Here is a 22,720-nt window from a genome sequence, read left to right as displayed (position 1 = left end):
GGGAAGTGGAGGCAGAAAGAAATGCCCCTGAAGATATTGGTTTGGGTCGCTGAGGGAGTTTGTACTTGTCGGATTCAACTTTCTTGGTGAGGTAGGAGCGGTTACCCTTGGGGAAGAGTGAGTGATGGTGGGGGGGGGTGGAGAGTGAGCTGGGGGTGCCTGGATCAACCCCAAACAGGTCACTATCCTGGAAATGAAGGTGCCTAGGCCGCCCCAAGATCTCTTCACAGAACCATTCCGCCTGGGGCGTCTTGCGTCGCCTCGGCTGTGGTCGGCTGGCCCCAATTCTTGGTCACGTTTCTCTCGAGGGCTGACTCTCAGAGCTTGGGATTGGTTTAGTTTTGCTTTGTGTTTCAGGTACCTCCAATTCACTCTACCTCCAAGATTCGAACTGCTTTCCTTTGACAAACCGCGACCCCCTCGGCGGTAGGACGCGGTGGGAGCGTAGAGATCGCTCATGGCTTGGAGTTCCTTTTCTATCTTGGCATCGGCATGGACTGTTTACATCTCTCCGAATTCATACAGGGAGGCCCCAAACCCGCAGTGTGGGGGTGCTTGGAGATAGAGATTTGGGGAGGCAATCAAGGACAGATCCGATCAGGCAGGGGGGCCCTCGTGAGGGGAGTAGTGGCCTTATAGGAAGAGGAACAGCTACAGGTCTCGCTCGGTGCCCGCACATGGAAGAAGGGCCGTGTGAAGACACAGTGAGAAGAGGCCGTCTGCAAGCCAGGAAGAGAGCCCTCACCAGAAACAGTGTTCTCTGGCATCTCGATTTTGGACTTCCCAGCCTCTAACGCTATGAGAGAATAAATTTCTGTGGTCGAAGCCACCGAGTCTGTGGTATTTTGCACGGCAGCCTGAGCTGACTCCTACTGCATCACCAAATGAACAAGGAAAAGGACACGGTCACCTATTTTTATCCAGCCAAGCTCAGAATACCAAGAGTTCTTCTTGGTTCTTGAGCAGCGTGGGGACTACGGGACGCTAGATGACGTCATCCTGGAGGGCAGAGTGCCCGGTCCTGAGGTACAGCTGTCGTCCTTGAACCTTTCTCAAGGGTTGCTCCCGTGTTGGGCTCTTGATCATGGCTTCGTTAGGACTCCATCTCAAACGACGACCAGTACGAAACCCGGTTCAAGTGAGAACACTTGCTCCCCGTTGTATTAGGTCACCTTGGTGCACATTACCCTCTGGAACCCTCTCATTTACATGCGCTCTCTTCTCATATGAGCTCTTCAAGTAAATCTGAATTTGTTTAGACAATTTTATGGGTACTGTAAAACCACAATTGAATTTCAGGCCTTTGTAGAGGTCCCGCCAAGATGCACTCCAATTAGAAATAATTGCTGTTAATGCTGTTACGATGTGGTGGCTGCCCGCTATACCCCAGACCTTTGTTCTCCTAAATCCCTCGAGTCTCTTCTTTATTCTTCAGCTAAATAGACAGGCCCCTAGAATATACGCTTTTGGAATCGTAATATAGGAGCGATATTGTGCCTCTCTCTTAATTAACCTTGTTAAGCAAGGATTTGGAACATTAGCCGGTTAGGCTAAGAGGGCCTTTTGAGTTGCTCAGTACACATCTGCAGTTGAGTAGGATGTCCCTCTTGTGAAATAAAATGCCTTTTATTCTTTGGCATACCCCAAATACCTTTATTATTCTTTGAGAAATGGTGTGACAGGCTTGTTTAGCAAAACAATGTGTGCAAAGCGCATAGCTTCGTGCCAGGCACAATGAAACCTTAGCGATTGCTTTTATTATTATAAAACAAGGTTCCCCCCTCCCCCCCTTTTTTTAAGGCTTTCTGAATGAAACGGAAATACAGGGGCAGAGTCAGAATCATGCAGGCGGCTCAAGATAAATCAGTCGCAGTGGATTCCACTGATTCCACACTGCCTGAGACCACTGCCTTTCTAAGAGCATCTTACCCCACGACGTTCATGACTTGTTTATTTTGACTCTCACAGGGTCTTCCAAAGCACTTCTCATCCTTTCCTGCTCCCCGTGCAAAAGAAGGTAAGAGACAAAGGCTGCTGTTTTTCTCCCGAGGCAGGCGCCCCCTCCCAGGCTGCGAAGGAGTTCCAGGGATACGGTAATGAACACAGTTTTCTTAACCTTGCTTTTATAGTTAATATCCAAATCATGAGAGCAGTTGGCCAGGCCATTAAGCTGCAAGAATACAACAGATTTGAGATAAAGGCAGCATCGACGAATACCAACGCGTAGAATTGCCCATTCTGTGGAAAAATACAACACGAACCCCAACCTGAAGTGCTGAATTAAACATTTGAAATTAACCACATGGATATGTTTTCTGGACTAACAGGCAGCAGTTAAACTAGCTCAGTAGAAATGTCATTTTCAGAGTCAGAAGCAACCATTCTTTGATCTCTTCTAGGGAAAAAAATGTGCTCCTGGGTAGACTTTGGGCTAGAGTCACTGTCTCCCAAGTTCATTCAGGGAATGTGCAGGAAGCCTTCCTGACACAGTGGCTCCTGATGTACCCTCGGCAGCACTGGTACTTAGTCTGTGAGCACACAGGGCATTAAGCAGTCAGCGTTGGTGTGACTGTGTTGGGAAGAAGGACACGGGAGGCTGGCCTGTCCTACACCTGGTGGCATAGGCTCAAAAAGGCCAAGGCTGAGAGCAGGGTGATAGAGAACCCAGAGCCCTGTATCCTCTGTAAAGAGGGCATTCTAGCAATCTACAGTAAAACCTTGGTTTGCGAGCATAATTTGTTCCGGAAGCGTGCTTGTAATCGAAAGCACTTGTACCTCAAAGCGAATTTCAAGAACCATTGGCTAAGTCGTGATCACGTGACATTCGCTGTCACGTACTACGCATATTGCAAGACATTGTTCCTTTATCACGTCAAAACTTATTAGGAATGTTTGCTCATCTTGTGGAACACTTGCGGAACAAGTTACTTGCAGTGCAAGGTTTTACTGTACTCATTCATGCTCCTCACCTCTCACTCCGGTTCCCTGCTTCACTTGAGCCACCTCCCCCCCGCCCCGTGACCAAAGTAAAGGGCAGTTCATGAGACAGAGGATTAGTTTTCTCTCCCATCTGTTGCAAGCAGACTTGACAAAAACGGGCTATTTTTTTTTTTTCATTAAAAAAAGAATAACCTAGCCAAAAAGCAGATAGCAACATTATTTGCAAAGGCATCAGTTGAAAATACGAGTCTAGATAACAGAAGAAGAAGGGTACTTGTAGTTTCCAGATACATCCTGTTGGACAAAAATGCTGTTCTCCATCGAAATAAGCATTATGCACCACTGGGTGTCGGATGGTGTCGGCCGTGGAGCTGGTCTTTAGTGTTTCTTGTTCTTGCAAACGAAGCCATCCATTATGTTAAAGATGCCCATAAAGTCAGACAGAAGCAACGCTATCTTGACAGGCAAGATACTAAAGAGAACACAAGAGAAGGTTCCTCGGTTATTACCATGAAAGCACCTTTGCCAGTTCAGTTGAAGTGCAGTGTCACTGACTTGTTGTAGCTGAAGTCATTGGCAGAGGCACACATTAGTGTGCATGCTTCAGGGTCACCCAGGGTTTGTCTACTACGTGGGAGGACACTTGCCCGGAGTCTCTCTACCTCTCCTTGCTTTATTTGCATTCACTTGTCTCCCTCCTCATGTCAGTGTCCAAAGCTCCACTGCACTATGTAATGATTGCTGGGAAGCAGGGAAGTCTGGTGGATTTGGACGAGCCTGCCTTGAGTCCTAGCTCGGTCACTTATATGCCAGCTCAGGCACATGACTTAGCCCTGGAGCCTGTTTCTGCAGGTGTGAAACCAGTCATCGATCTTTCTTTTTTGGGACTCCTGTGAGGATTAGATGTAATAGGTCTCCAGACCTTTGGCAATATCCAGCTGAGGACTGCTCACCTTCTCCACCCCTGCTCACCTTTCCTAGCAGAGCACAGACCCCGTCAACCCTGACATTCACACCACAGAGCTAGGGGAGGTACACTAAATAGCACAGGCACAGTACCACTCTTGTGCTAAGTGAAGCCTGGCCGGCAAAAGGATGTAGGAATGACATCGGTGTGTTGCACAAAGTAGATACAACTAGCTGCAAAGAAAAAGGCACTTCCTTAGGCAAGAGGGACAATGGCTACCAGCCATGATATCTACGTTCACATAATGAACAACTGTGGCCCAGAGGACTGGAATTGCTCATCGTGCCAGATGGCCAAGCTAGACCCAGGGAACGTTAAAACAACACAGATTTCAACGCCACAGCGGGGGAGTGGTTCAGTAACAGAATGTGCTTCCTTGCAAAGCAGGAAGCACATTCCCTGGGGGCGGGGCTGGGGGGGAAGGGGGGAGTGTAATTGGATGACCTGTTACAGTCCAGAAAATGAATTGAGATAGTGGGGATCGGCAGTAGCTGCAGCAATATGGCATCACAATTCCTGTAACTGGGGTCCCGTGCCCACAAAGTGCCGCTGAAGGTCTCAGCACTGAAACCCAATGGGGGGCAGAGAGAACAAGCAAGGATGCTCTCTTGTGCTTCCGAGAGGTCGTTATGTTCTCAGGTTCCCCCCCCCCCCATTTTTTTTTTAACCATCTTATACTCCAAATTTATCCTCCAACTGCCAGCTTTACCCATACCACAGATTCCTGAAATGTTTGGCTTATTGTCTGGCCTTAACTTTGGGGCTCTGTCCTCGAGGAAGCGTGGACACACTCGCTGTTCCAACATGATTATTCTATGATGCCCACAAGAAAAATCATCTCTCCTTAAAAAAAAAAAAATCACTTCAGTCTGTCCACAGATCATTCAGGAAATACACTTCTTTTTGACCTTAATGCAATACTAAGAGGGCGGGAAGAATCCAATTCCATTCTCTAGACTCTCACGGGAAACACTGCAACTATGGGAATTTGAGATCATGTCAGCAAATAGACACAATGAAGGGATCAAAGTTCAGTCATTTAACAGACAGTTTTTCAGTGGCCCCTCCTGGTAGGGGATAAGTTATTGACTGGTTTATTAGAGAAGTCATAGGAAGGTGATATTCTTACCTTTTAAGAACCATTGCGAAGTATAAAAACCTTGGCACATATAAGTACACTTTCTCTTTCAGGATAGCATCGACTATCTTTTCAACCACGTATTCTGGTTCCAGAATCGGTAACAGAAAAGGACGGCTAGGGAGTGAAAAAAAGCAAAAACAAAAAAGCCCAAGTTAATAAATTAATAACAATAAATCTCACAAATCAGGGATAAGAAAGATTATAAGACATTATTGCTTGCTTCTTTCCCTGCCAATTTGACCTATTTCTAGATTTACTGCTTTATTATCAACACGATAATAACAACTTTAATTTGAAATGGCACAAGAGGATTCTAACTCATACACTCAGGTCACAATATGCAGCTAGGTGAAACCATATTAAATAGCTGCCCATCATCTCCATGAGATGCAGATTTGGGCATCTGTGTCCCTTCAGTGATTCTCAGTCTTTCCATGGAGACAGGGAAGCGGGCAGGACAGAGTTTGGTGGCAGACAGAGAGTGAGGCCAGGAATGCTGGGGGGGTGGGGGGGGTGGGGGGAGGCACGGGGGGCAGGTCCGGTTCCAGGGGTGGTAGGAGCTGGACCCAGCCTTGAGAAAGCATCCACAGTAAACTCAGTATCTTCAACACAAAGACATCTGAAGAAAGAAAAAAATTCTGAAACCAATTATAGATCAGGCTGAATCTGAAGACCTTTTTAAAGAACACTAACAAATAGAATAAAATAAAATAGGTGGTCCATCATTTTTAAAAATGTAGTTTTATTTATTTATAAAAAATTTCAGTGTTTATTTTTGAGAGAGAGAGAGCGCGCGCGCGCGCGCGCGCATGAGTGGGGGAGGGGCAAAGAGAGAGGGAGACACAGAATCCCAAGCAGGCTCCGGGCTCTGAGCTGTGAGCACAGAGCCCAATGTGGGGCTTGAACCCACAAACCGTGAGATCATGACCTGAGCCCAAGTCGGAAACTCAACTGACTGAGCCACCCAGGCGCCCCCCTAAAATGTAGTTTTTCTTAAAATCAAAGGACGTACTTACACAGTAGAACAACCTTCAAACATTCCAGTGTTTATAAAAAATGGGCACACGATAGTGGTCTTGATCCCCTTTAGTTTCTGGACTATTGTTTCTATAAATACAGATTCAGCAAATCCATAGGCTGCAAATTTACTTGCACAGTAATCTGAAAAAGGCAAATGACACTAATGTTTATACTGGAATTTTCAAATGGCATTACATTGAGGTTTCCTCGTAACACTAATACCAACAAAGGATGGGACAAGTTCAGAGTTAGTTTGTATGGCCTTGGTCTGTGCCCACTGGAGGAAGTGAGGGGCGAGTGGGAAGGAACACTGTCACTTCAAGGTTGGTTGACAAGGACCAAGGGCCCTCTCGGAGAAGCAGGGCCCCGGGGGTGCCTCCCACGGGTCACAATGCTAGACTTCACTACCACTTTCACCTTGACGGGTCGTCAGACCCTCTGCTAGCTGTTACGCAGGGCACAGCATGTGCAACTGGTCCCCGTCCCAAAGAATTTCAACACAATCAGGGTGGGGAGACACACACAAGAATAAATAAAATAATACAGGAGGTAGAGTCCAGGCTGAAGAGATCAACGTGGGTCACAACCCTCAGATCAAGTTTTTTCCTAACTAGGACTCTTTCTTCCGACTCTTCTGGAGAATGTCAACCTCTACCTCTTATGCATCCTGCAAATGCAGGGTGAATGGAAAGTGGCCTTCACGTCCTTGGTGGGCTTTTGGTCTACAATTGCACTCACTCCAGAGGAATGGAATTACTCATCGTGCTAGATGGCCAAGCTAGACCCAGGGAACGTTAAAACAATATAGATTTTGAACTCAAGGCATGGAAACGTTTGGAGAAGAAAAGGCATTTCGGTAGACTTTCCTTTTCCTCACACAATCAGAAGGGGCAAACCTGTTGCTCATCCTTGTTCTGGAGGGAAAGCAGCTACCGCAACCAGCAAGACTCGGGTCCCCAGATTGGCCACGGGTTAGCCGGTGGGGGGAGGGGAGGGGAGAGGGGGAGTCCCAAGCAGCTTCCAGGGTCCTCTGAAGTCATTTGGTGTAAATGCGGTTCACTGAGCCCCTTGATCTCTGAGATTCAGATGAGCCGATATGGCCCGGGACTCAGGCAGCCTGCATCCTAAATGGCACGCCTGGGGATTCTGCTGCCGGGGAGCCAAGAGAACACCGTGGGGATTACAAAAAGCTCACACGTTCCTAAGGTGAACAGGGCGCCGGACGGTCTTGCATCTTTAGACAGATGTGCCAGGAAAAGGATTCAGAGAAGCTGCAAATAGCCCCGTGTGAGTCCAAAGACCCGTGAGGCAATAACAAAATGCGGTGGATTCCAAGGAGGCTGGAGGAAAGGAGGTCCTGCGTTCAGGGAGGTGTGTGTAGACGGGTAGCATCTGGGGTGGCCAGTGGTTCTGAAAACCCGGTTCGTGGAACCGATTCGAACTGTGTTAAGACCACTGTGGGCCGTCTTGAGCCACGAGTCTTCAACCAGCGGAAAAGCAGAGAGGTCGATTTTCGGTTTCTTGGGCTGGAGAAACTTTCTCCAGACTCACAGCCGAAGGGGACCACTCGATGGAAACTTCTGAAGGCCCAGTGCTTCTCCTCACCACCCTGATAACAGTACCAGGGGGATTTGGGGGGGGGGCCTATGCTAACCACTTGTATAAAAAAATTAGCAGTCAGGTGTCTCTCTCTCTTTCTTTCTCTCTTTTAAATGTTTATTTATTTTGGGGGGGGGCACAAGCAGGGGAGGGACAGAGAGAGAGGGAGAGAGAGAATCTCAAGCAGGCTCCACAGAGCACACAGCCTGAGGCAGGGCTCGATCTCGTGAACTGTGAGATCATGACCTGAGTTGAAATCAAGAGTCGGACGCTTAAGTGACGGAGCCACTCAGGCACTCCTCTTTCTCTTTTTTTTCATTCCAGGGGATTGTGTGGACCCAACGATCCCAAAGTGCAGAGTTCAAGTTTGTGTAAGCATATCTGATGGGCAGTTTTGAGGCACAATGTTCTCCACCACTTACCTTGTGGAATATATCTCTTGATTTATTCCCCTTTATCATTAGTACCTGAGGTCAATGTTGATTATTCAGAGCTGAGTAAGACAAGTTATAAAAGAGTTTGTGAGTGCAAAATATTACATTTCTCTTACCTGCCAGTTTATTTGCTCCAACTAATCCAGCTGAACTTGAAATGCAAACCAAATGGCCATGATCATTAGCTATCATAGCAGGTAGAAAGCATTTATACGTCTAAGAAAGGCAAAGAAGACTGTTAACCGTTTATACTTTTTTTCAGACGTTTCTGTATGATGAAGAAAGTCTTTTAAGTTCATAGAAATACCTGAAGGCACGGGGACATAAAAATTTAAACATCTGGAAAGTAAGCTTCTTAACTTGTTTAACCTTTAAATCAATATTTTTCTGATGGCAGTTCTAATATTATTAAAAATAATTTATTCAGACTTACATTTTGCTCACATTTGACTTTTAAAAACACACTGTTCAGACAGTAATTGAAGCTGTATAGGACAGCCTGAACTATGGTGGGGACAACCCATAAACTAGTAAGAGAACTCGGAGACATGATTATTCAGATTAATATTGCCTTTCTCCCCCAACTTCGGTCATGTTTGAATTTCAAATTTTTCTGAATATTGTTCATCGGACACACCGCTGTTGGCTTTGGCTTAAAAATTCCACTTTCGGGGTGCCTGGGTGGTTTAGTTGGTTAAGTGATATTGGCTCGGGTCGTGATCTCACGGTTCACGGGATCGAGCCTCGAGTCGGGCTCTGCACTGACAGCATACAGCCTGCTTGGGATTTTCTCTCTCCCTCTGTCTGCCCCTCCCCTGCTCACACACACGTGTGTGTGTGTGTGTGTGTGTGTGTGTGTGTGTGTGTGTGAGCAAGCGTGTGCTCTCTCTCTCTCTCAAAATAAATAAACTTAAAAAACTAAATAAAAACATCGCTTCGTCTTGAAATTCATCTCTACTTCTTTGAATAATGGTTTCTTATTTGTATGTCATGTCATTAAAGAGAATATGCTAGAAAAAGAGGACCTATGCTGTGTCTCAGTACTACAGAACACCTTCACTTTTGATTTGGGACCTGGAAAGAAAGAAGGTAAAGGAGAGAGAAATGAGCTTTGATAGAAGATACATTCTACAACAAAAAAGTAATTCATTAAACAGGAATAACTGCATACTTACATGAATTTATGTTTCATATTTACTTTCAAATGTGAGTAATACGAATAAATATGAGAAAAGGGATTTCTTATAAAAGTCAAAGAACGTTTGCACGCATCGAATGAGTTTCAGAAAGAAACTAACATGTAGGGAGAGGTGGAAAAACAAAATGAGCCAACAGTGCAGCGTAATAAAAAGCCCCCTGAGTTCCGACAGTCTGAGGTGAGTCACTTCTTCCTGGGGACGCATCCCTTGGGAGCATGGTCACCAGGAGCTCTCTGACCCTCTAGCAAGTAAGTGCCTGCTCCGTGCAGAGGCTCAAAGAATGTATGCAGACTTGCCCAGACAGAGTGTCAAGAGTGAGGCTAATGTGGGGCAGGGACACGCCAGCATCGTGGGGACAACTAAAGGAAGAGGGAGAGAGAAGGAAAAGACCAAGGACAACAGAGAGGAGGAAAAAGAACCCAACATGAGATTATGGCTTTATCTTCATTCTGGCTGAATAATCTAATTTCATTCTAAAGAAGGAGAGGCACATTTGGGACAGGGTAACATAAATCACTTGCAGTAGCTCCTGAAGGAACGTGGCGGCCGCTTAGTTCTGAATGTTTCCATCTTTCTCCTGGAAACGATACAGAATGCCAAAAATACCACCACGCAAGGATGCTTTTGGTGAAACTAGGGGACAGAAACCTACGAAGTCCAAATAACATTGGAAGGCCACCACATGGGAGTTGGGTGGGGAGGTCAGGTGGGAAAGCGTGAGGAGAGGGGAGCTCAGGAGTCTCCAGCAAATACTCCCTCCCAGCAGAGAGGCTGCCCAGGGCAACAGGAACAGGGAGAGGCAAGCCGGGGCATGTGAGTGGGTGCGGAGGCATGGCAAGACAGGCTTCAGCAAAGACCAGGAAAACACAACTTCTGCAAGGAAGACCATCACCTCTGGAGATCAGGAGCTGTGCCCCTTAACCTCCATGGTACCTGTGCTGTGCCCTTTAATGTCACCGAGGCTACAGGAAGAAACTTTCCTTTCCTTGATTGGATACTGAGCCAGGTGACGATACATCTTGGTTTGCCCAGAATAGACCTGATTAATGCCTGCTTATTAATAATGCCCTCTTCCACTTTATTTTATTTTATTTTTTGTTATTTCCAGATTTTTTACCTCCTCCACTTTCAAAAGAGTTCCAACTTAGGCAAATGATAAGGTCAGCCTGGTCATGTATGTGGTGTCATTTCTGTGTAGCCTCGAGCAAATCTTTTAACTCCTCTGATCCCTTATTTCATCGAGCTGTATCAAGGATTACGCAGGAGGTGCCTAGGATAGCACCCGAGATAGGCTGGCGATCGATAAATGATAGTAAAGACATGGGCAAAGTTGTGCCTTTGCAAGATTCCTGAGCAAGGGCTCAGGCAAGCGCAGGCTAAGTTGGATCAGGAGTCTAAAACTGAGAAGCCTGTGCTTTATTTACACGTGAATACAATTGTAAGAGAATAAGAAGAAGTACGTCTAAATTCTGAGTAACTGTGTATTTGTTATGAGACGAGAAAATAATTACCCATAAATGTGCTTTGAAATTCACATCTAAAGACTTTTCCATCAGGTCATCTGGGCAGTTGAGGAAATCGCCGCCTGTCACAACTCCGGCATTGTTGATCAGGATGGAGACATCGCCAACTTCTTTTTTAACCTGAATTGAGTAACAAGAGCCACACCACCCACAGAGTAATTCCTTACGTGATCGAAGTTTAATTTTCCCATAGTTTTTAGACGCTTCTTATCCTTGTTAACACAGACGGGGTTTACGTCCTTTGCAAACAAAGCACGTTTCATTTCCCTTGCTGAGTTTGTAGAGCATCAGAGATCCAAGTCTGATGGTTTTCTTCTCATTTCTTCCCCCCTCCGTGCCCCCCTTCTTAGGACGGTTCCAACGCTGCAGGGCCGTCTGCCTTAACAGAGCGGTTAGAGCTATCCTCATACTTAGCGATCAGTCGCTTTGTTGCAGGCTCTGTGTATGTAGCAGGTGATTTCAATCACTGCGACAGGACATAAGGCATTATAGACGTGACATATAAATTAAGACCCAGCCCACACTGAGAGGGGGGTGGAGCAGGAGGGTGTGGAGAAAGCACAAAATTCCTAAACACGTTTTACACAGCGCAGAACCTGTCTGTCCTGCTTGGGCTAGTGGGCTGGTTTTCTTCTCCCTGACACAGGCTTCTGGGTACTAAGATGTGTCAAGAGAGGATCTGAGTGGGCTCCATTTGCCGGCCGGAGTAGGTACTCCGTAACTTTTATTTCAGAAATAAAATGTCTGGGTGTGACCCTGGGGCCTTCTGCTTACGGTGAATCTTTAGCTTGTCATCTTGGCTCTACTGGCAGAAGTGAGCACGGGATTTTCCAGGATTGGCCACGGGAGAGGGTGGTGCCCCTCTGCTCCCTTCTGTGTTCTGAATTTCATCACTGTGTTCTGTATCACACAGCAGGGCCTCTGTCCCCAGGTCAGAGACAGCCACTGGCTGCAGGTGCCCATGCTCAACAGGAAGCTCATGCAGTACTCTCACATCTCTAGCTGTGTGTGTGTGTGTGTGTGTGTGTGCGCGTGCGTGCATGTGTGCACCTGCGTATATGGGTGCAGTCGGCACAGAGGGGGGCATATTACTGACACCACCTGAGGCTGTCTGTCATCTGAGATTGTGGGTCCTAGCAACGAGGCTGATGTGTTGGGTATTTATTTGTTACCCAACTAGATGGGTGGCCTAGGGAAAAACCTTAGGATGAAATACAGACTAAGAAAAGCTCACGCTTCATGGTAGAGTTTTCAGATAAAAGCATCCAAAAAGATCTAAATTAGAGTTTTATTTGGAGAGTAGCTAAAATACGTCGCCAAGTTCAAGCTGAACGGCTGTCAAGGCTAGCCACAACCAGCCCTACCTGAGGCAGAATCAGGTACGGCCTTCCGGTCACGGAATAATGAGTAAATCACAGGAACGGAAGGCACAGCGCGGGGAATGTCGCCAATGGTACTGTGGTAGTGTTGCACGGTGACACCACACCCGTGGTGAGTGGGCCGTGACACATAACGGTGTCACCACGTCACCATGTTGGACACCTGAAGCCAGTGTGCCATTGTGTGTCAGCTACACTCAACTGAAAAAAAAAAAGAAAGGAAAAAAGAAAAGCTGGTCCGGGCTGTGGACCAAAAGACAGTACTGGCATTAGAGGCTGACGCGTTAGCTCAGAGTCAGGGCTGGCAAGGCTAGAAGTGACATCCAAGGGAAATAAACAGGGGCATGTATGTCCGCTGTGGCCTCTCACACGGATCAAGCGTGCTCTCAAACACTTGACCAAATAAACATCAGACTTTAATTTCAAAATGGCCTCCAGGGGCGCCTAGGTGGCTGTGTCTGTTGAGCCTCCGACTTCGGCTCAGGTCATGATCTCATGGCCCATGAGTTTGAGCCCCGCATCGGGCTCTGTGCTGACAGCTCAGAGCCTGGAGCCTGCCTCGGATTCTGTGTCTCCCTCTCTCTCTGCACCCCCCTCCCCCACCAGTGACTTATGCTCTCTCTCTATCTCTCAAAAATAAATAAATTAAATAAAAATTAAATAAATTAATTAATTAATTACATTAATTTTTTTTTTTTAAATGGCATTTAGGCTTGTATCTTTGCAGCATATGAAAATTGTATCTCTGTGAATCATACTTTAAATGTACGGGGCTAAGCATCCGTGATAAGATTTTTCATGTGAATAACCTTCCTTCCTATTGATTTATCTATTTAGCATATAGGTTGATCTTCATCTATTTTTTTTTTTCTTTTAAAGGACTCTCTTGGTCCAAAGTCTGCTTTTTCCCTTTAAATTAAACTTGGAAAGACATCATGAGTATTCAGCCCCTGCCACATTAGAGCCAAAGGGACCAGGTTTAACTGTATGTGACTTACATATTTATTACTGACCAATGACAGCCTAATAAAATGCTCACCCATGGGATGAGAGTAAGCTTGTCAGTATCGTGTACAAGAGACAGAGGGTAGCATCTAAGGTAAAGGCCATCGACTCTCGTTTTTAACTAGTTTCCTTCTTCTGCAATCACTACACTCCTCACTGTAAGAATGTGGCCACAGACCCCGCCTGACAGGTCTAGTGACATTCCCACACAAGCTGTGCCCGCCTGTCAGTTAAGCACTGAACTTTGGCTCAGGTCACGATCTCACAGTTTGTGGGATCGTGGGTTCGTACCCCGTGTAGGGCTCTGTGCCGCCAGAGCGCGGGGCCTGGCGCCCGCTTCGGATCCTGTCTCTCTCGCTCTCTCAAAAATAAGTAAACATGAGGAGTGCTGAGAGGAGTTGTTTGCAGTTGGCACGAGTGAATATGCCAGGGGATCGGTGCTTTAAGTGCACAGGGATGAAGCTGTGAGCTCAGCAATAGCAGAGACATACTTGTGCTTCGAGGGAGGCGCGCGCTTGTCGGGTTTGGGTCCCCGGACTGTATGGGGCTGCCTGTGACGGAGGCTGCAGTTACCGATGCGGAAAACTGAAACAAAACTTAAAGCACACCCACCAGCCGGTGACCTGCCAACCTTACCAGGAGACAGTGAGGTGGGAAGCAGCAAAGGGGATTCGACTCAGGGCCTAGAAATTGTGCCAGAAATTCCAACGGGGCGGGTTCCTTCCTTCTCACTAAACTGGGGAATTCTGGGTGTTGCCACAAGGGCGGCCCAGGACAGTGATGTGTGGAGTACTCACGAGGACGCGAGGGGAGAGAAATCCTCACGAGGGAGAAGAGGCAGCCATCCTGCGGCTATGTGCCTCCACGCACTAAGGAAACCCTTAGCGTTGCCTGCTGGAGTGGTGACGTCCTGCCAGCCTTCTTTGCACGGGCAGCGGTATCACTGCCAAAGGAGCAACTGTGGTCAAGGGTCTTTGGGATGAATACAATATTCTGTTTTTCTCATGACTATTTCGGCGAAATATACATTCACGTGAAAGGCACTGTGGTGTGGTGGAAATAGCTGGGTTTAAACTCAGACAGGAAACGGGGTCGAGTCCTGGCTCAGTCACGTGCTAGCTCCGGGACCCTGAGCAGATTGTTCAAGATCTCTGTGCCCCCTTTTCCCTCCAAGAAAGGGGCTGCCCCCTGCCTCTTCTACTGTAACAGGGGAAAGCACAGTCCGTATTGCCTGGAATGTAGTGGGTGTATTTTGGAGTCAACAGACTCAAGGCCAAGCTCGGTCTTTGCCACTTGTTAGCTGTTTCTTGGGTGAGCTACTTACCTCCCTCAGCCTTGGTTTCCTTATTTGTGAAATGGAGATAATATTGGACCTCGCTTTATAAGATTAGGATACAATATAGATGGGCTGCTTAGTACGGTATATTGTACACAGTGACCTCTCAAAAATCCTCACTCCCATTCCCCGATACTTTTTAAATTAAAGGGATGCTGGAGACAGGCAAATCTGCACTGAGCAAGGGGTTGAGACAAAGAGGAGGATGCACGTGAGCGAATCTGTAGAGAGAGCTCACCACCCACAGGAGATGGCGAGACGCAACACCTACCTGCTCGGCCACTCTGTATATTTCTTCCTTTTGGCTGCAGTCGCAAGTGTAGGCATAGACTCTTGTGGCTCCGGCTTCCCGAGCCATCCTGCATGTTTCCTCGTTCCCCTCCTTGTTGATATCCCAGAGAACCAGCACCGATCCGAGGTGGGCAAATCTGAGGGCCAAGAGCCTTCCCAGTCCTCTCCCAGCACCGGTGATGAGCACGATTTCACCAGCAACGTTCTTCCGTGGTCTGGGGATGAAGGTGAAAATCAGGGTCTCCAGAAGAGCAATCACTGATTTTCCTAAGAAGGTGATCAATTCCTTGGCGAACTTCAGGTTGGAAGCCATGCTGTGGCTGAGACCTACAGAGAAAGAGAGACCCACATAAAGACCTCGGGGACCATTCCCTCTGAGTGTGCTATCTACGTGGAGCGCGAGCTTTGAGATAGTGGAAGAAACTGGCTGTGTAATTGAAGCTTCTCTCTTGGTAGCAGATTCTGAACTTAGAAAGGGCGGGGGGGGGGGGGGCGCCTGGGTGGCGCAGTCGGTTAAGCGTCCGACTTCAGCCAGGTCACGATCTCGCGGTCCGGGAGTTCGAGCCCCGCGTCGGGCTCTGGGCTGATGGCTCAGAGCCTGGAGCCTGTTTCCGATTCTGTGTCTCCCTCTCTCTCTGACCCTCCCCCGTTCATGCTCTGTCTCTCTCTGTCCCAAAAATAAATAAACGTTGAAAAAAAAAATTAAAAAAAAAAAAAAAAAAGAAAGGGCAGGGGGCCCACAGGGACTGCCTCTTGGCCAACTTTCATTCGCAGCACCAAGCGGGGCACACATCTGAGTGCTGTACAGGACAGAAATGTTCACTCCCCAGGCACCGTGACCGTGTCAACATTTGACCCGAAGAAGAAGAAAATTATTTCTCCTAGTTAACCTTTCTTAACAGTAATCACAAAAGCCCTGTGGTTGTATCAAGTGCTTGAGTGCAATGCTGGCCCACAGTATGTGCTTTGGGAACGTCATCATGTTACTCGGGTTCAGAGTGCTGCTCCCCAAGAAGTCACCTGATAGGTTTGTTGAATGAAGAGAAGGCCTGCCCTGTCACTCGTACAGGGCCATGGCTTACATCCTGTTATCAGTTACTCACACGTTAGTGAGAGTGAGTTTACGAGATGCTTTACGAAAGACCCACTGGGAAAGAAGGGTAGGTCTTATTTCCTAGAGTGTGAGAAGACATGTGTAGCAGGGGGGCTACTGTGCTGGGGGTGGGAAGCTTCTCTGAACGGGGTGCCCGATTGAGAGGCACAGAAGAGGTCAGGAGGTGTCCTTCATTAAAGAACAGCAGGTGGTCACTTGTTTTGCAGTTTGGCGGAGGACAGACTAGTCACGGCTCATGACGATGGGTGGAGAGGTTCATCGACAGCAGGGCTTGGGGCATGGTGGGACCCTTAGGAAATTGTTGGGAGCTCAATTGCTGTTTCTTGTCTCATTCTACGGATGGAGCTGGAGATCACAACAAATGGGGATGTGGTTCACCCAAGGCCTTGGCTGCCGTTTAGCGCAGGGCCTGCTGAGTTCATTTATTACGTCCACCGAGCACCGATGCCGGGCAGGTCTGATGCTGGGCACTGGGGCTGAGGGGGTGGGTAGCCTCCCATGATCTCTGCCCTCACGAGCAGAGGGTCTAGTTGAAGAAACAGACATTGAGCAAAATAAATAAAGAATGACAGGGCGCTATGGAGAGTAGACAGGAGATCTGACTTAGACCGGGTGCTGGGGAAGAAGCAACAGGAGGCATTTGCTGGAAGGTGGCATTGGAGCAAGTAGTCAACTGATGAATGGCCAGTGGTAGAGAGAGCTGGGAGCAGCTTGACCGACAGAGGGGAGAAAGAGCCTGAGGCTCGAGGAAGGTTTGGCCTGTGTGTCCAACACGGCCCAAAGAATTAGAGCGCTGGCGGTAGGGGGCATGGATGTTGCGGGGTGCTGGTTTCACCAGGCTTCGGATGAAATGGCCCTCAAAGTCTCCACCGTCTTTGTTCACATTTATTTTTCACACAGTCGCCTTTGGATGACTGACTGGGCTTCTCAGGCCCTGCGCCGTTTGGAAGGAAGGTGCTCTGAAGGGCAGACAGCGGCTTGCACGCTCTTATTTTAAGCTCACTCGCGGGACGTGTGGCTTGAGAGCTACAACAATGAGGGTCAGACTTCCCCCAGTAATAGGGCACCCCGGGCACCCTGCCCCGGCTGCAGCCTGGTCACTGCTAACACTTCTTCCGGGGAAAACCCACACCAGCTTATCCATGCCCCCTCCGGGAGCACCACTGTGTAAATCCACGCCCAAAGGCCAGAGGTCCACGTCTCTCCTCGCTGGACTCCAGCACCATCTGGGTGCTTAGAAGTCTCACCACTGACCTGGGGGGAGGTCCTTAATGCCACAGGCTCTAGACTCCAGCACTGTACCATCTCTACATGGGCATGACCTAAGACCCGGGGCAAGGTCTTGCCACTTATTGCTGTCTCGGCAGATGCTTACTAGGTTCTTAAGAGCCTGGCATCCTGAGGTCTGCTCATCTGGGGTTTAGGGTGTCTGCTGGGGATCTGCACAGGTAGTGAGGTGTAGAGATTAAAGTGTGCACTGGGGGGCGCCCGGCGGGGGGGGGGGCTCAGTCGGTTGTGAGCGTCCGACTTCGGCTCAGGTCATGATCTCACCAGTTCGTGAGTTCGAGCCCCACGTCGGGCTCTGTACTGACAGCTCAGCGTCTGGAGCCTGTTTCAAATTCTATGTCTTCCTCTCTCTCTGCCCCTCCGCTGCTCGCGCTCTGTCTGTCTCTCGCAAAAGTAAATAAACATTAAAAAAACATGACAGTGTGCGTTGGAATTCTGGATCTGCCACTGACTTCTCGGCAACCTTGGTAAAAATGATTTTATCTCTTGTGCCTCAGTTTCCTCTTCTAAATAAGGGGATTCCACAGCAGGCACCAATGGGGGCAGCTGTGGGTGTGTAATATGGCCACGATGATCTCTTATGAAATTTCTGAGCCAATTGGAAAGAAAAAAAGGTCCTCGTTGCTCTGCACACGGCTCCCTCCAGGGTGCATGGGGTGGGGGTGGGGCAAGAGGGATTGGGCTGGATTTCAGCACCTGCCCGCAGGTTACTCATCATCTCTGGCTCTACTCCTAATGCTCATCAGATGGGGGCCTTGTTAGAACAAAGCCAGGCACATAACAGCAGCAAAATGCCTGTGTGTGAGCTAGAGCTCCGACTGACGTTCCTGCTGGCATGTGAATTACAATCCCTGGTCATAACAACAAAGGATGGTTATAGGAAGTATCCTTACCAACAAAAGTAAATGCGGGGTTCGGTTTCAGTGTCAAGACGGTGCCTTATGTAGTTACAGAGCATATTGAATGTAATCAGGTTATAGACGCCTCTTTGGTGTCTCCATCCCATGGCCTTTCACTACTTGGTTCAAAAGCGGAACTAACTGGGGGAGCCTTTAGAGCCGGCGACCCTTGATCTCAGAGTCGTAGGTTCAAGCCCCACGTTGGGTATATACAGCTTATTTTATTTTATATACTGTTTTAAATTTCTTAAAAAGTTTATTTATTTTAGAGAGAGAGAGAGAGAGCAAGGGAGGGACAGAGAGGGACAGGGAGACACACAATCCGAAGCAGGCTCCGGGCTCTGAGCTGTCAGCACAGAGTCTGACACGGGGCTCAAACTCACGAACCCGTGAGATCCTGACCTGAGCTGAAGTCAGACGGACGCCCAACCGACGGAGCCACCCAGGCGCCCCAGAGCTTATTTTCAAAAAGAAAACACACACACACACACACACACACACACACACACACACACACACACACACAGTAAGCTTAACTATTTAGGGGCAATGTGAGCAGGTGCCTTTCTCTTCCCAGCCCAGGAGGCGGCAAAGTGCTCCGGTAAGAGGTATGGGATGAATGGGGGGCGGGGAAGGAGAGGCAGACGCGCTGAGCAGCAGAGAGCTGGGGACCAAGGCAGCGCGGACGGAAGAGGATACCAGGGACGGATCCCGCCCTCCGCTCCGGGACCGGGCGGGGACGCTAGCAGCCCTTCCTTCTGGGTCTCGCGAGTCTGAATCTCGGGGACAAAGCGGCGCTCCCTCCGGCTCACCTGCCCGCGCCCTTCCCCCACCTGACCACCCTCTCCGCCACCCCCCCCCCCCCCCCCCCCCCCCCCCCCCCGCCGCCACGGTGTCACAGGGTTCCCCCCCGCGGGTGCGGGCGCTGGCGCGGCGCGGAGCCCCGTCCCCGTGGAGGTCTTGCCCGGCCCTGGCCCCGGATCAGGACTCGGGTAACTCACCCGGGACACGCTGCCCTCGCTGTCCGCGGAGAAGCAGTCCCTGCTACGCGCACCGCCTCACTGGCTCGGGGCGGGCGAGGCTCAGGGGTTTATTCCCGCAGCTGGCCCGAGGCTAAGGGTAGGTCAGCCGCGCCCGCGCAGTGGGTGGAGCCGCCAGGCCACGTAGGCCCGCGCTCCTTCTTTCCTGCCTTTCTTTTCCCCCTGGCGGCCAGATGTACAGGCCCGGACATTTATTTGGTCGCCGTGGCCGGACGCGCGCGCCGGGATTTCGAAGAGTCATCCCTGGGTGTCGAAAAATTCCGATATCCAGGCTGCCTCCTGGATTATGAAGTCAGAATTTCTGGGTTGGAAAGGGCCCAGGTATCAGCACGGAAAAAGTTCCCCAAGTGTTTCCAAAGAGCAGTCCCGAGGGTGGGAACCGTTGTGTTAGAGAACAAAAAGGAGGCAAGGTGCAGAGTCCTTGGATGGGGGGCGGGGTGGGGGGGGGGCGACGCGGTTTGCCCGAAGGGAGCCAGGTCAGGTCTCTGCGCCTCACAGAACGGGGCACAGATGCGGAGTTCTCCAGCAGAATCTGACTCCTGCAGTCAAGGTCAACAGCTTCTCTGGACCTGTGGCTGTAAGGAAGGTGGGTGTGGGAGAGACGCTTGGAAGGAGTGGGGTGCTGGGCAGGAGTGGGTGCGGCGCTGGCAGGAGGCCAAGAAGTAGGCGTGGGCGAAGTTTGTTCTAAGGAGATGAGGTTGATGGCTTCTCGGCCTTTTGGCTAAGATCAAGTGTAAGGAGATGAGGTTGAGAAAAAGTCAACAATGGACTCTGGCCCAACCATTGTTTATTGAACACCTGTGTGTACAAAGATCTAGAAGATAGAGCAATGCTGCAACCATGGAGAAAAAAAGATGTTCAGTTAACATTAGATAATCTTCTAATTCTGCACACATCACTGCTGAAAGGCTTTATTATATAGGGTGGAGTTTGTTGGGTGGCCTAAGAAGCTGAAATATCAGTGAGTTATGGGGTGTTGAAGGAAAACCGGGGGGTGAGGGTAAGACCGCATTTGGAATTCACCCAGGGTGGAGTGGGACACACGTCAGTGGTGAAGGCTCAAAGGAGAGCAGGTTAGCCAGTTGGGTGTGGAAAGAACCGCACAGTTTTCCCTACGAAGGAACACAAGGTTGTATGAGCCTGGAAAAGCAGGTGCAGGGAAGAGCCTTGAATGTCATTTCAGCACGCAGGAGGTTACTTACTTGTGTTCTGTAGGCTGCGGTGAGCTGGGGAAAGCATTTGCCTAGCTGTGCTGTCTGAAGGTGAATGGGGCAGGCCGGGGGTGCCCTGGTTTTAGCTCTGTAATCATCGCGTGAGGGTATGTGCCGGGCAAGACTCTGTACGGCTCCGGGGAACGGCAGAACTTTTCGGAGCGATGGGGAGACTCGTTCCTGAACCGCACATGTATGGATGATAGTGTCGAAAGTTCAGAAATAACAGGCATAAAACCAGCGAATCACCGAACCAGCGATTAGCCAAAGTTTATTGCGCACACACCAGAAAGTTTGCACGCTGGAAACACACACAGACCAAAATGTGGAATGAGTCTCATACGAAAGCAGCTTGTATAGTGAGAACGCAGTGACTTTATTCTTCACTGCGATTGGTTGTAATGTCAGAATCTTTTAAATGATAGAAAACTGGGTCAGTGGTTACCACATACCAACCTTGGGAAACAGTTCGAGTTTTGTCAGAGGTATAGGCAAGAAAGAACCCAGGTCAAGGGAGTCTTACAAAATAAGCTGAAATTCGGTTTTGCTTTCATAACGACACTGGTTTTGTCTGCTCGGGGAATTTTGAAGGCTAGTCTCTGATGGTTTTTTTATTCTAATGATAGACATATACGCCTTGTGCCTGGCGTGTGGACAATAGGGGCCAGCCTGGATGAGGAGAGGTTCCAGGCTTCGGAGACAGAATGGGCCAACATGTGGAGGTGAGTGACACCAGGGAGTGGCAGTGGACTCTGGCCCAGACGAATTGGTCATGGCCTTCAGATCACACCTCCTGCCTGTAAGAAATCAGATGGGCAGCCAGTGGAAGACACCAGCCTACGTAGTCTCCGTGTTTTCTCTGGACAAAATTCTGGGCTGTTACTTTACTTTCTGGTGAGAAGTTCAGAGTAGACCTCGGGAAAGAAATCGCGAGCATTATTAGAAATCTCATTAAGACAAATATGAATGGAAAGCACTGGGCAGCCTCACTGATGGTATCTTCATTAAAGGAAGTGGAGACCTTCGTGTTTGGAGAAGACCCCAATCCAATTTTACTTGATGTGGGGGAAACTCAGTGCGTTGACTATAAGCCTGAGAGGTGAGAAAGTATTTTTATTTTTATTTTTTATTTATTTATTTATTTATTTTTTTTCAACGTTTATTTATTTTTGGGACAGAGAGAGACAGAGCATGAATGGGGGAGGGGCAGAGAGAGAGGGAAACACAGAATCGGAAACAGGCTCCAGGCTCTGAGCCATCAGCCCAGAGCCTGACGCGGGGCTCGAACTCCCGGACCGCGAGATCGTGACCTGGCTGAAGTCGGACGCTCAACCGACTGCGCCACCCAGGCGCCCCGAGAAAGTATTTTTAAAAGGTTCTTTGCGGCAAAGGCTAGGAAAAGCCCATTTAACGCTGAAAGATGTAGACTAGGCTAATGAATATATGAAAACATGCTCTAGCTTCATCCTTAGCAAAATGAATATTAGAATGTTTCTTGCCTTCCAAAATAACAAATATCAGGGGCACCTGGGGGCTCAGTTGGTCAAACGTCTGACGCTCGATTTCAGCTCAGGTCATGATCTCACAGTTCGTGGGTTCGAGCCCTGCATTGGACTCCTTGCTGACGGCGTGGAGCCTGCTTGGGATTCTGTCTCTCCCTCTCTCTGCCCCTTCCCTTCTTTGCCTCTCTTTCTCTCTCTCAAAATAAATAAATAAATAAACTTAAAAAAAACCCCAAACCCCCCAAAATAACAAATATTAGAAAAAAGAGCAAGCCTTCATAAAGGGGTGATGTGATTTATACATTGCTGGAGAACCAGTGTGTCTCAAGAGCTGGAAAGGTAAATAGCTTCTCACCCAATTCTACCAATGGGACTTTATCTTTACAAAATAATCAGGTATCAATTGTTAACTCCAGGAAGGGAGTCATGGGTTGGAAAGGAGACTTTTGACTGTACTGTATTACTCTTCTGGAAATAAGTGTGTCATTAAAAAAGCAAATTGACCATTAGTTTCTGGCAAATATGCGCAAATGGAGTACTCACAGCCATTTTTGAAAAAATACAATCATGTTTTTTTAAGGGCCTAGGAAAGTACACAATGTTAGCTTTCAAAGCGTAGTATCATTTTTAAATAGTGAATTTTTTTCCTTTGTGTCTTTTTTGTATTTGCCGAATTTTCCATTATGTACATATTTGTATTTCCCAATACAAATGTTGTTTAGAGCCTACATACACAGACATTTCCATTCAAGATGGCAGACTGAGAGATGCACTTATATCCTATTTTCTTCCAAGATTCCATTGAAATGAAAAGGAAGATATAAAAATGTGAA

The 22,720-nt window shown here is 48.5% G+C and overlaps 2 protein-coding genes across 2 annotated transcripts; one reads left to right on the top strand and one right to left on the bottom strand.

Annotated features, from left to right (window-relative positions):
• Window positions 1-1,629: 1,629 nt before the first annotated feature.
• SDR16C5 (short chain dehydrogenase/reductase family 16C member 5) lies at window positions 1,630-19,247 on the bottom strand. The gene is made up of 7 exons (XM_045455198.1): window positions 19,136-19,247; window positions 14,815-15,161; window positions 10,812-10,943; window positions 8,218-8,317; window positions 6,065-6,209; window positions 5,037-5,162; window positions 1,630-3,412 (listed from the first exon to the last, which is right to left on the bottom strand). Exons 2-7 carry the CDS (start codon window positions 15,145-15,147, stop codon window positions 3,319-3,321), a joined length of 930 nt encoding a protein of 309 aa, XP_045311154.1. The 5' UTR covers window positions 15,148-15,161; window positions 19,136-19,247; the 3' UTR covers window positions 1,630-3,318.
• On the top strand, window positions 15,908-21,361 carry LOC123586648 (formin-like protein 3). The gene is made up of 3 exons (XM_045455844.1): window positions 15,908-15,994; window positions 18,881-19,495; window positions 21,012-21,361. Exons 1-3 carry the CDS (start codon window positions 15,908-15,910, stop codon window positions 21,060-21,062), a joined length of 753 nt encoding a protein of 250 aa, XP_045311800.1. The 3' UTR covers window positions 21,063-21,361.
• Window positions 21,362-22,720: the final 1,359 nt, after the last annotated feature.

The sequence above is a fragment of the Leopardus geoffroyi genome, chromosome C3 (genome assembly GCF_018350155.1).
Source record: "Leopardus geoffroyi isolate Oge1 chromosome C3, O.geoffroyi_Oge1_pat1.0, whole genome shotgun sequence".
Lineage (NCBI taxonomy): Eukaryota > Metazoa > Chordata > Mammalia > Carnivora > Felidae > Leopardus > Leopardus geoffroyi.
This window is presented reverse-complemented; position numbering and strand designations above follow the sequence as displayed.